The sequence below is a fragment of the Monodon monoceros genome, unplaced genomic scaffold, assembly GCF_005190385.1.
Source record: "Monodon monoceros isolate NGI ecotype Baffin Bay Population unplaced genomic scaffold, NGI_Narwhal_1 Super_Scaffold_18, whole genome shotgun sequence".
NCBI lineage: Eukaryota > Metazoa > Chordata > Mammalia > Artiodactyla > Monodontidae > Monodon > Monodon monoceros.
Genome location: NW_021703774.1, coordinates 138,157,501 through 138,170,097, shown reverse-complemented (window position 1 = coordinate 138,170,097; position 12,597 = coordinate 138,157,501). Strand labels below are relative to the sequence as shown.

At 36.3% G+C, this 12,597-nt stretch overlaps 1 protein-coding gene across 6 annotated transcripts in view; it reads left to right on the top strand.

Moving 5' to 3' along the window:
- OSBPL9 (oxysterol binding protein like 9) overlaps positions 1-12,597 on the top strand; it is a 171,008-nt gene that overhangs the window by 127,617 nt on the left and 30,794 nt on the right. For all 6 annotated transcript variants that reach the window (XM_029229110.1, XM_029229112.1, XM_029229111.1 and 3 more), the window contains 3 exons: positions 147-194; positions 1,191-1,220; positions 2,117-2,167. In XM_029229110.1, the coding sequence (XP_029084943.1) occupies positions 147-194; positions 1,191-1,220; positions 2,117-2,167 (129 nt within the window). The remainder of the gene's footprint in view (positions 1-146; positions 195-1,190; positions 1,221-2,116; positions 2,168-12,597) is intronic.

Sequence of the window (12,597 nt, the reverse complement as noted above, 5' to 3'; positions counted from 1 at the left end):
TCTTGTATTTTAGTAAACATTAATTATACATTTAATGCATGTATAAACCATCCCTGGAAGAAATATGTTTGCTTTTCTTTGCTTAGTAAATGTGTACTATGTAGTAAAGGCTTGATGCTATAATCATTTTTTTCTTAATCCTGTAGCTTTTTGATGACAAACTTCAAAACTGCAAAGATGATGAACAGAGAAAGGTAACTTCTATAATCATGATTTTGACTTTAAAGTTTTTGAAACCAAGAGCCTTTTGGAGAAGTAATAGAAGACCTCAGTGTTTTGACTACTATAATAGTACTGTTGACCTGTTATGATAGTATGCCATATAGATTTCAAGTGGAGTTTTCTGGTGAATTTCTGGTATGGTTTCATAATTGAACAAAAGAGTAACAGAAAATTTTATTATGATACCGTTTTTGTAAGTACCACCTTTAGGAATAAGTTCTTTCTCTTCAAGTATCATATGTTGAAGATTGAAAGTTATTTTATTAAATTTACATGTGGTCACTTCAGATATTAATAAAGCAACCAGCAAAATTTTCAAAATAAACCAGAAGCCATGCATGAGGGAACAAAATGAATGTTGCTTTAATTATAGTTCCTCCCTTTGGGTTTCTGACAACTACTTTGTAGTTTGAATATTGTTTTCTTTTATCAATTAACATTTTTCTTCTCCTTGACTAGATTTCCTGATGCAGCATCATTTATTTTTTTGTATTTCTGTTAACCATAGCCTTGCATTTGTCTCTTTTACACTTGGTAATAGTAGCAACTCATGTTTAGCTCACCTTCTTAGTTTTGGAATTTAGTCTCATGTCATTTTTTAAACAACTTTACAAAGTTTAAGGTGATTCTAAAATAAGCATTTTAAAATCACATAGTGAATCCTATAGAAAAAACAAAAATTGTTTTCAGGTAAGGGATAAGAATGTTTTATATTATTCTTACAAATCTTGAATTGAATCACATGAATTTTATTTGAGGATGTAATCCATAAAATGTCTGAATTTTTTATTTAAATGTTTGATTTAAATTAAAAAGTTTAACCAAAAGCACTCTGCAACCTGCCTGAACTGATTTAGAGTAATGAGTACATTTTGGTAAAATTCTTTAAATGACTAACCAGTAAAAAACAACAATGAAACCTCTTTGTGTTTCTGATAATTTCTGTTTAAATTTATTATTTTTCACAGAAAATTGAAACTCTCAAAGAGACAACAAATGTAAGTTATATGTTTGATAAACTCTGGCTTTGCATTAGAAAGTGCTGTAAAATGTTTCTATTTTAAGCTGCTATTATTAATAAGAGCAGTTGAGTTTTTAATTTTTATGCATTTTTACAAGGGTGTTTAAGAATTGTATTATCATCTAAAGGAATTTAAGTGAATAGAATAATCCCTTTAATTGGATTGACTTCGTGTGCCATTTTATCTGTTCTGGTCTTGTCTGTTTGAGACGCTTGGATAAAAGGTTTCATCCATGCATAATGTATATTCTTTTTTATAATTAATAATATATTTATATATTATATATATAATATATATTATATAATATATTATATATAATATATATAATTATATATATTATAATATAATTAATAATATTGTGATTTGAGTTTTCTGATGTACTGACCTTCTGACATTATATAATGGGCTACTGATAAGATTTGTATTTTGATAAAAGCATTTTAAAAACAGACATGGTAGTATTCCAGGTTCACCAATATTTTAATAGGATCCTTTACTCTCCATAATTCCATGAAAGTCTTGAATAGACAGATGTTTTCGGAATTTACATTGGGATTGCCTGCTGACAATCTAAGAATTTGGAAGTTAATCAAATTCACATCACTTTATGTTTGAACTGGTGAGAGACCCTTTAGATGTTATTCAGTATAAATTAACAGTTTTTTGGTATTTCCAAACAATTCATAGATTTGCTAATGATAATTTCATTTGACACTATCAGCATGTTAGAACCCACTGGAAATCCAGAGAGGGTATTTTTTATGTAGAATAGACTTAAACCGTGTATATTTGAACTGACTTTTATATTTTAAGTTTTAGCATTGTATGGCCATTTGGGGCAAGATCCTAAAATCAGTGTTTTGTTTTTATAGAGCATGGTAGAATCAATTAAACACTGCATTGTGTTGCTGCAGATCGCTAAAGTAAGTAAATTTTATTTTTGATTACTTTCATTTAATGGGATTTTAATATATGGCCTTTTCCTTTAATAGCCAAAATACTTAGTTCTGAAATATATTACCTTTCTACAGTAAATTTAAGTTATAGTTTGGCGTTACTGGTGCTATTGAAAAACCATTATGTTTAGATGTTACCTTGCCAGCCTGTGCTTGTTTTTGATAAGGTCATTTGTGATGGTGGCTGGGAAGGAGGGGAGCACATTTGAATGACTCACCCTTTCCATTGTCACTGCTTGAAATAGGGACATACTTTGCAAAAACCTTTCACCAAAAAAGTTTTTCTTAGGAAAAAAGGAACTTAAATTTTAGCAGAGTTGTTTTTTTCGTCCATAATGAAGAGTACAATAGAGATGTGTTTTTTTTAATTGTTTTTTACATATTTTTTCTAGTACTGAACTATTGGGTTGGCCAAAAGGTTCGTTCGTTTTTTTCCATAAGATGTCTCTAGTAGCACTTAGTTGTCTTTTAACTTCATTCAAAACAATTTTGTGGGCTTCCCTGGTGGCGCAGTGGTTGAGAGTCCACTTGCCGATGCAGGGGACATGGGTTCGTGCCCCGGTCCGGGAAGATCCCACATGCCGCGGAGGGGCTGGGCCCGTGAGCCATGGCCGCTGAGTCTGCGCGTCCGGAGCCTGTGCTCCGCAACGGGAGAGGCCACAACAGTGAGAGGTCCGCGTACCGCAAAACAAACAAACAAAAAAACACCCAATTTTGTTAGATTGACGTAACAGCTGTCATATCAGCGTGCGTTTAAAAAGAGACTCATCAAAATTGTTGCATTTTTGTGTAGTCATTTTAATATTAAAGATGGAAGAAAAAAAGCAACATTTTCACCATACTGTGCTTTATTATCTCAAGAAACGTAAAAACACTGCCAAAATGCAAAAAAAGATCTGTGCAGTGTATGGAGAAGGTGCTGTGACTGATCAAACGTGTCAAAAGTGGTTTGTGAAGTTTCGTGCTAGAGATTTCTTGCTGGACGATGCTCCACAGTCGGGTAGACCAGTTGAAGTTGATAGCGATCAAATCGAGACATTAATTGAGAACACTCAATGTTATACCACGTGGGAGAAAGCCGACATACTCAAAATGTCCAAATCAAGCAGTGAAAATCATTTGCACCAGCTTGGTTATGTTAATCGCGTTGACATTTGGGTTCCACATAAGTTAAGCAAAGAAAACCTTCTTGACCATATTTCTGCATGCGATTCTCTACTTAAACGTAATGAAAACATTCTGTTTTTAAAACAAATTTTGACGGGCGATGAGAAGTGGATACTGTACAATAACGTGGAACGGAAGAGATCGTGGGGCAAGCGAAATGAACTACCACCAACCACACCAAAGGCCAGTTTTCATCCAGGGAAGGTGATATTGTGTATATGGTGGGATTGGAAGGGAGTCCTCTATTATGAGCTCCTTTTGGAAAACCAAACGATTCATTCCAACAAGTACTGCTCCCAGTTAGACCACCTGAAAGCAGCACTTGATGAAAAGTGTCCAGAATTAGTCAACAGAAAACACATAATCTTCCATCAGGATAATGCAAGACTGCATGTTGTTTCTTTGATGACCAGGCAAAAACTGTTACAGTTTGGCTGGGAAGTTCTGATTCATCCGCCGTATTCACCAGACATTGCACCTGCGGATTTCCATTTATTTCGGTCTTTCCAAAATTCTCTTAATGGAAAAAATTTCAACTCCCTGGAAGACTGTAAAAGGCACCTGGAACAGTTCTTTGCTCAAAAAGATAAAAAGTTTTGGGAAGATGGAATTATGAAGTTGCCTGAAAAATGGCAGAAGGTAGTGGAAAAAAACGGTGAATATGTTGTTCAATAAAGTTCTTGGTGAAAATGAAAAATGTGTCTTTTATATTTACTTAAAAAACTGAAAAATTTTTGGCCAACCCAATACATTAATAAACCACTGCTTTGATTACTGTTCCTTATTCATGGAATAAAAACATTTTGGATTATTGTGGTTGGTTAACAATTTCATGGATATTGCCTGCTTTTCTGAAAAATTTTGGTGTATTCAACCTAAATATGTACTTTATTGCATGACATTTTGAGAAACAAGAATTTAGTGTTTGAAAATAAGTATTAAAAAAATGTTTCTTCCATTGACTGTATCTCTGTATTTCTAGCCAGTGGCTAGAAGCAGGTGGGCAGCCAATTCAGCAACCAGTTTTGGAAATGATGTTTGAGTTTTTAATTATTTGGCCTGTTTTACTTACTCAATTGCATATATTTGTTTGCCTAATAATGGACACTATTTTCCTAGCATTGTTAATGACACAATAGTATAGAAAAATGCATTTGTGCTTAGATAGTATGGATATTCAGCTTGTAAGTTTAGGGGTGAGGGGAAGTATCATTTTCTTTTGAGGCCAGATTCAGTATTAAAGTGTCAGAACTTAAGGGCTTGTGTTCATTTTCTAGGTATTTTTGACCACTATGCCTGATTTCCTATGTATGTGTCTAAATTCTTCCATCTATTTTTGTGGATCAGAATACATTCTAAAGCTTAAAAAGGGAGTATAGGGTTGGAGGCACAGAAGGGGTAAGGGTTATATTTTGGTTTTCTTTACTATGAAATTACATGCGTGGGTTGGGGCCACCTACAGTTACCCAGAAGCTTATATACAGATAACCAGTAAACTACATTAAGCCCAGTGTGAGTAGATAGGTATTTTAGGGATTCAACAGTGCCTTCTCTAGAAGATTGAGGAAGTAGAAGAGCTGATGGTGTTTAGGCCTATTTGGATCATCTCTGCAAATCAGTCAGGTCTTTAGATGGTTGTAAAACAGGGCAGCCTAGCCTCTTTCAGTAGCTCACCATTTAGCCACCCAACAAGAACATTTTTGATGTTCTGTCTTTGGAATGAGTTACAATTGAAGTTACTAAAACTTTCTAGAAATTTCTACAGTTAAGTCAGTACCTGCTACCTGTCTGTTTTAGCCCAGCTTAATAGACCTGCATTTCAACGTCCTTCAGAATGGGTAACATGGATCAAGTAAATGGAGTTTGGCTTTTTAATTTTTTCCAGTAGGAATTTCATTGTTAAGGCTTTTTATGTACAGATACATCCCTCAAATTATATATATATGTACCCTATATGAACTCTTTGTGTATTTTTAAACAATTTAAATGTAAATCAGACCATGTCACTTGCCTGCTCAAATCCCCTTATTGGTTTCCTACCTCCCTTGGAATGGAATCTAAGTTACTTAACCATAACTTCATGTCATTTGAGCCGGCGCTACTCCCTCACCTCACCTGGCTTGATCACACCATTCTAACAACATCGGCCTGTTTTCTTTTTCTCAGGCCAAGCTTTTTCTGCTTCAGGGATTTGTATTTGCTTTCCCCTCTGCCTAGAAGGCATTTCTTCCAGACTTCCAGGGTTCGCACCCTCACTTTATTCAAATTTCTATCCACATGAAATCTCTTTGGAGAGATCTTGCTGACCACTCTATCTAAAATAATCTCTACCCTCCCAGTAGTTTCTTTTTCTTCGTGGTCTTGCATCCTTAGCCAGATTTACTTGGTATCCTGTTTATTGTCTGTCTATACCTGACTATAATCTCCATGAGGACTTTGTCTTAGAATGCTTGCACTGCCATAACAAAACACTGCAGACTGAGTGGCTTTAACGACAGAAATTTATTTTCTCACAGTTTTGGAGGCTAGAAGTCCAAGATCAAGGTTCCTGTTGATTTGGTTTCTGGTGAGGACTTTCTTCCTGGCTTGTAGACAGCCACCTTCTCACCATGTCCTTACAGGACCTTTCCTTGGTGGTATACACTGAGAGTGAGCATGAATGAGAGCTCTCTTGTGTCTCTTCTTAGAAAGACACTTACTGGATTGGGCCCCCACCCTTAGGACCTTATTTAATCTTAATTTACTTCCTTTACTCCAAATACAGTCACACTGGGGTTAGGGCTTCATTGTCTGCATTGGGGTGGGGGGGGGGCCCACAAACATTCACTCCATAACACCACTGTATCCTCAGTGCCTAGAACAGTTGCCTGCCACAAAGTAGGGGCCTGATAAATAATTGTGAATTTTGAATGAATTTTTTAACACATAATTTTTAATAGTTGCATGGTTTAGTATTTCCACTATATGTATGATTTTTTAAATTTATCATCCTTATGAATTAATTTTTGCATAATCAATCAATCTGTGATTAAGATACACAGTTTTTAAATAATAGTGAGAGGCAGCATTACATTTTTGAGTATGGACTTTGGAGCCAGATGGTCTGGGTTTGAATCCTTGTTCCACTGCTTGAGCAAGTTTATTTATCCTCCCTGTGCTTTGGTTTTCTCCTATATAATAGGAATAATAATAGTATCTGTACTCTTGCTGATAGTGTGAAACTTAAATGAATTAGTGTTTGTAATGCTTTTAGTACCAAGCATATAATTAGTCCTAAATAATTGTTAAATTAAAAAAACTTTTTATTAGGACATAAATTTTAAAGCCACAGAATGGCATGTTGGTAAAATTTTGAGAACTTCCATCTAACACTGATGGGAATATAAATTGTTTTAGTTACTTTGGAAGATTATTCTGCCCTGGCAGGTTAATAAGATTTTGGAATCAGCTACTTTTAGAAGATGTACTGTCATCTGAGACCCCACAGGGATGTGGGCCCCCAAAAAAGAAAGAATGTAGCTAATTTGATACCTTTCTTGTTTTGGGTTGATTTAGTTTTAGGTTCTTAGAGGCAGCATGCTATAGGTAGGATTTTAAGCTCCTTCCAGTTTTTTGAGTCTTTGATTTTAATTCTCATTCCCCAAAGCTTCCCACCTGCCTAAATGATTAGTGCATTGGTTCCCGAAGTTTGCTGCACATTAGAATCACCTGGGAATCTTTTAACAATTCTGATGCATGACTCCCATTCCCAGACATTCTTGTTGTAGTTGCTGTGGTGTGTCACCTGGGCGTTGGGGTTTTTTAACTCCCAGGTTGATTCTGATGTGTAAGTAGCAAAGTTTGGGCACCACTTGGTTATTGGGATTTTCAGGTAAGCTGTGTTAGCTCAGATGACTTCATTGTTCCTTTGTACCATAGATAGAGACAGCACTGTTCCATTCACGGGGAATTGCAGAGGAAATGAGGAGGGGAGGGAGCAGGGTGAAGGTAATCTGGGAGACCCCTGCAGCTGGGGACTTGACCAGTTTTCTTCATTAAGATTAGGTGATATAACCAGATGTCACAACTTAAATAAGCAAAGGAAATTAATTTTAATAATGTATTTTATTTAACTCATTATATCAAAAGTAATACCATTTCAACATGTAATCAATATAAAAATTCATTCATTAATGAGATACTTCATTTTCTCTCCCTCTCTCCCTCCCCCCACTGCCCCCACCCCACCCCCGCACTAAGTCATCACTATCCTGGGTGTATTTTGCACTTTGAATTAGCCACATTCAGGTGCTCAATAGCAACATGTGACTAGTGGCTTCTAAACTGGACTTCCCAAGTCTAGATTATCGTTTTAGAACAGAGTTGTCTGACCATAGATACTTTTAAACTAGAATGTATGTTTAAGTTATCCTTGGATCCCAGGTTCTCTCCCTAGAATGTTTTTCTGCATAGACTTTTTGTTTATATCAGTATTCATTAATTTCTCATTAGACTTTTTTTAAACCAGGTTTATTGATATATAATTTACATACCATAAAGTTCACTCATTTAAAGTTTATACTTTAGTGGTTTTTAGTATATTTACAGAGTTGTGCAGCCATCACCATAATATAATTTTAGCACGTTTTTATCACCCCAAAAAGAAACACCATACATATGAAGAAGTCATTCCCTATACCTCTTTCCCTCACTTACCCTTGCCCCTGCCTTTCCTCCAATCCCTGGCAACTACTAATCTATTTTCTGTCTCTAGACTTGCCTATTCTGGACATTTCATATATTTAGGATCATATAATATGTGATATTTTGTGACTGGCTTCTTTCACTTAGCATAATGTTTTCAAGGTTAGTCCATGTTGTAGCATGTATCAGGACTTAATTCCTTTTTATTGCTGAATAATATTCCTTTGAATGATATATCACATTTTGTTTATCCATTCATCAGTTGATGAACATTTGGGTTGGTTTCTTTTTTTTTTTTTTTCTTCGGTACGCGGGCCTCTCACTGTTGTGGCCTCTCCCGTTGCGGAGCACAGGCTCCAGACGCGCAGGCTCAGCGGCCATGGCTCACGGGCCCAGCCGCTCCGCGACATGTGGGATCTTCCCAGACCGGGGCACGAACCCATGTCCCCTGCATCGGCAGGCGGACTCTCAACCACTGCGCCACCAGGGAAGGCCTGTTTTCATTTTTTGACCATTATGAATAATGCTGCTATGAACACTTGCATATGATGTTTTTGTGCGGGGACGCATGTTTTCATTTCTCTTAAGTGTATACCTAGGAGTGGAGTTACTGGGTAACATGGTAACTCTATGTTTAACTTTTTGAAAAACTGCTAAACTACTTTTCAAAGCAGCTGCACATAATATTTTCACTCATAATGTGTAAGGGTTCTTTTTTTTAAAACATCTTTATTGGAGTATAATTGCTTTACAATGTTGTGTTAGTTTCTGCTGTATAACGAACTGAATCAGCTATACGTATACATATATCCCCACATCCCCTCCCTCTTGCGTCTCCGTCCCTCCCACCCTCCCTATCCTACCCCTCTAGGTGGTCACAAAGCACCGAGCTGATCTCCCTGTGCCATGCGGCTGCTTCCCACTAGCTACCTGTTTTACGTTTGGTAGTGTATATACGTCCGTGTCACTCTCTCCCTTCGTCCCAGCTTCCCCTTCCCCCTGCCCGCGCCCTCAAGTCCATCCTCTACGTCTTGTGTAAGGGTTCTGTTTGCCCCACATCCTCACCAGCATTCGTGATTGTCTTTCTGATTATAGCCATTCTAGTGGTTTTCATTTGCATTTCTTCTGGAGAAATGTCTGTTCACATTCTTTGCCCTTATTTTATTTATTTATTTATTTTTAAGTCTTTATTGAATTTGTCACAACATTGCCTCTGCTTCATGCCTTGGCCTCCTGGCTGCAGGGCATGTGGGATCTCAGCTCCCTGACCAGGGATCGCACCCACACCCCCACACTGGACCGCCAGGGAAGTGCCATGTCCATTTTTCTAGTTGGGGTTTTTAATCTTATTATTGAGTTATAGGAGTGATTTTATATATTCTGGATACAAGCCGTATCAGATATATGACTTGCAGATTTTTCTTCAAGTCTGTGGGTTGTCTTTTTACTTTCTTGCTAGTGTCCTGAGAAGCATGCATATTTTAAATTTTGATGAAATCCAGTTTATCAGTCTTCTGTTGCTTTTGCCTTTGGGGGCTTTCCTGAGAAATCGTTGCCTAATCCTAAACAACAAAGATTTGTTCCTGTATTTTCTTTCAAGAGTTTTGTAGTTTTTGCTCTTACATTTAATTTAATGTATGGTCCACTTTGAGTTAATCTTTGTGGTGTGAGGTATGGATCCAGGTTCATTTTTTGGCATGTGGTTATCCAGTTGTCCCAGTCCCGTTTGTTGAATCTCATCAAACTTGAATTAGAAATTTTCTTTCATCACCATAGCATATTTATTTTTTATTTCATGTAATAAGTACATGTATAGGTCCATAACTAAGAGAGCTTTCATTAGACTACATTGCCTTATTAGAAAGATAGGAATATATTTCATGTATCTTACTGGTAGGCATGGTTTTAAAATACCGAAGTCTATAATTCTGGTCAAAAGTCTTCTCAAATTATGTTGTACTGATGTTTTTGTTACTATCATATTTCCAGATCTCAGTCATGCTTGTTTGTTCAAAGAAGAGAGAATAGCCGTTGTGTTAAGGAATGAGGGACTTATAACCAGATAAACATATGTTATAATCTAAGTGGGAAGTAGCATTAGACCCTTTCTTTATTTAATTAACATAATTCAAATTGAAATCATTTGGATCTCTGGTTTAGTAGTACTTGAGATTTAGCTTTAGCTGACCCTGATAAAAGGCAACTTGCGGTTTACTTACAAAACAAAAACAATAAAAAGTTTTAAAAAGAAAGATGGGGGGGGATGAGTGTAATACGCCTTTTAAAATAAGAGAACAAAATTCCTGAAGTTCATGATGGGAATGGATTGGTAGTAAGGCATTTAATAGTGTGGGTTTGTCTAGATTTGACTCTGCCTTAAAAGATAAACCACAGCAGTAACAGAAATAATAAACCCTGACTTAAAATACCCTGTAGATAGCATGTATTATTAATTGAGAATATTTTATGGGAAAAATTGTCAGATATTTAAGTTTATTTTTTCTTCCAGTTTTATTGAGACATAATAGACAGCACTGTGTAAGCTTAAAGTGTATAATGATTTGACTTACTACATCATGAAATGATTATCACAGTAGGTTTAGTGAACATCCATTATGTCATATAAATACAAAATCAAAGAAATAGAAAAAAAATTTTTGTCCTGTGATGAGAACTCTTAGGATTTACTGTCTTAACCACTTTCATATATAACACACAGCAGTGTTCATTATATGTACCATGTTGTACATCACATCCCTAGTACTTACTTATCTTAAAACTGGATATTTAAGTTTATTTTAAATTATACCAGAAGTAGAAGTGGTGGTTTTCCTAGATAATATAATGTACTGTATCAGTAATGTATTGCTGTATAACAAACCAACCTAAACTAACTGTCTTAAAATAGCAGCAGTCATTTATTTTGCTCACAAATCTGCAGTTTGGTTAGGCCTCATGACTTCTGTTTCATGCAGTGCCACCTGTGGTGGCTTGATTGCAGGGGCAGGGGTGTATGTGTTGAGATGGGGGGGGGGCAAAGGATCCACTTTCAAGATGGCTCACTCACATGCCTGGGGACCTAGGTGCTCCTCCGTATAGTTCTCTTTCCAGCTGCTTGGCCTTTCTGACAGTGTGGGAAGAAAACAAGGTAGAAATTTGTGGCATTTCCATGACCTGGTCTCAGAAGTCACACATAGTCACTTCTGCTATGTTTATTGGTTAGGGACAGTCACAGAGTTTCAAGGATAGGGGCCATGAACTCTACCTCTTGTTGGGACCATTTTTGGGAAATTTAATCTACCACATGTATTTCTTTCCACTTATTGCCACTTACATATATTTCTTTCTAAGAAATTCTTTGGAAAAGTCAATTTTAGAAATTAGAAATTTAGAAATTAATGGGGAAAACTAAAAGTAAATTAAAATATCATCTGAACAAGAAACTTTAAAATTTTTCTGTGTAGTTCTCAAGATTTTATTTTCAACTGTGTCTATTAAAAATTACTGAAACTTTGGATATTGTAAATATATAGTTAATTCAGTTGTGTAAATCCCAACATGAAATATGGACTTATCAAAATGCTTTTATTCTCAAGGATATGCACTGTGTTGGCAGTTTGCAAGACCACCCGTAGGTTTGGTAATTTGCTTGGAAGGCACAGTTTGTAGTTGTACTCACAGCTATGATTTATCACAGCAACGTATCCAAAGTAAAACCAGCAAAGGAAAAAGGCACATGGGGCAAAATCCAGAGGAAACTAAGGCCCAAGCTTCCAAGAATCTTCTCCCAATGGGATCATACAGGGTGTGCTTAATTCCTCCAGCACCAGATTGTGACAGCACTTGTGAAATGTCTACCAGGGAAGCTCATTAGAGACTCAACACCTAAGGTTTTTTATTGGGGTTTTTGTCATGTAAGCACTGTTTACCTAGCACTTACCAAGCAAGAGTCCAGATTTCCAAAAGGAAAGCTGGTCTTCAGCATAAACCATTTTGTTTGCTTAAACAGATTAGGTGCAGTGAGCTGCCCTTATGATAGTGAGGTGGTGGGAACCCTCCTAATATCCAAGTTCCCAGACACCAAGCCAACGGCCAACTTTGTAGGCAGGCTTTTCTGAGGATAGCTATTTCAGGCCTGCTATGTTAATTCTTAAAAAAAAAAATTAGCCCCAAATCTTTAAATTGCTCTTGGTTGTCCCTTCAATCTGTAGATTTCTGAGTAAACTCTGTAGTTAAAGAAAGAAAAAGTTACGTATAAATGATATACAACTTGGCTGTAAACCAAGACCAAATACTGGTTTCTATTAAAACTTGAAAACTTCTTGATAGTATGGAGTTAAAACTTTAAACAGTTTTAAGTTAAATATATTGTCTGTGTAATACTAATAGATAGATTATAGTTACAGGAACAGATATGTGTGGTAACTTTCCACCACCTTCTTCCTTAAGTACATCCTTGGAGAAGAGAGGCAAGGCAGAATATCAATAGCATATTAGTTAAGACCTTGAATTCTGGAGCTAGACTATATGTATTGGACTAGACACTG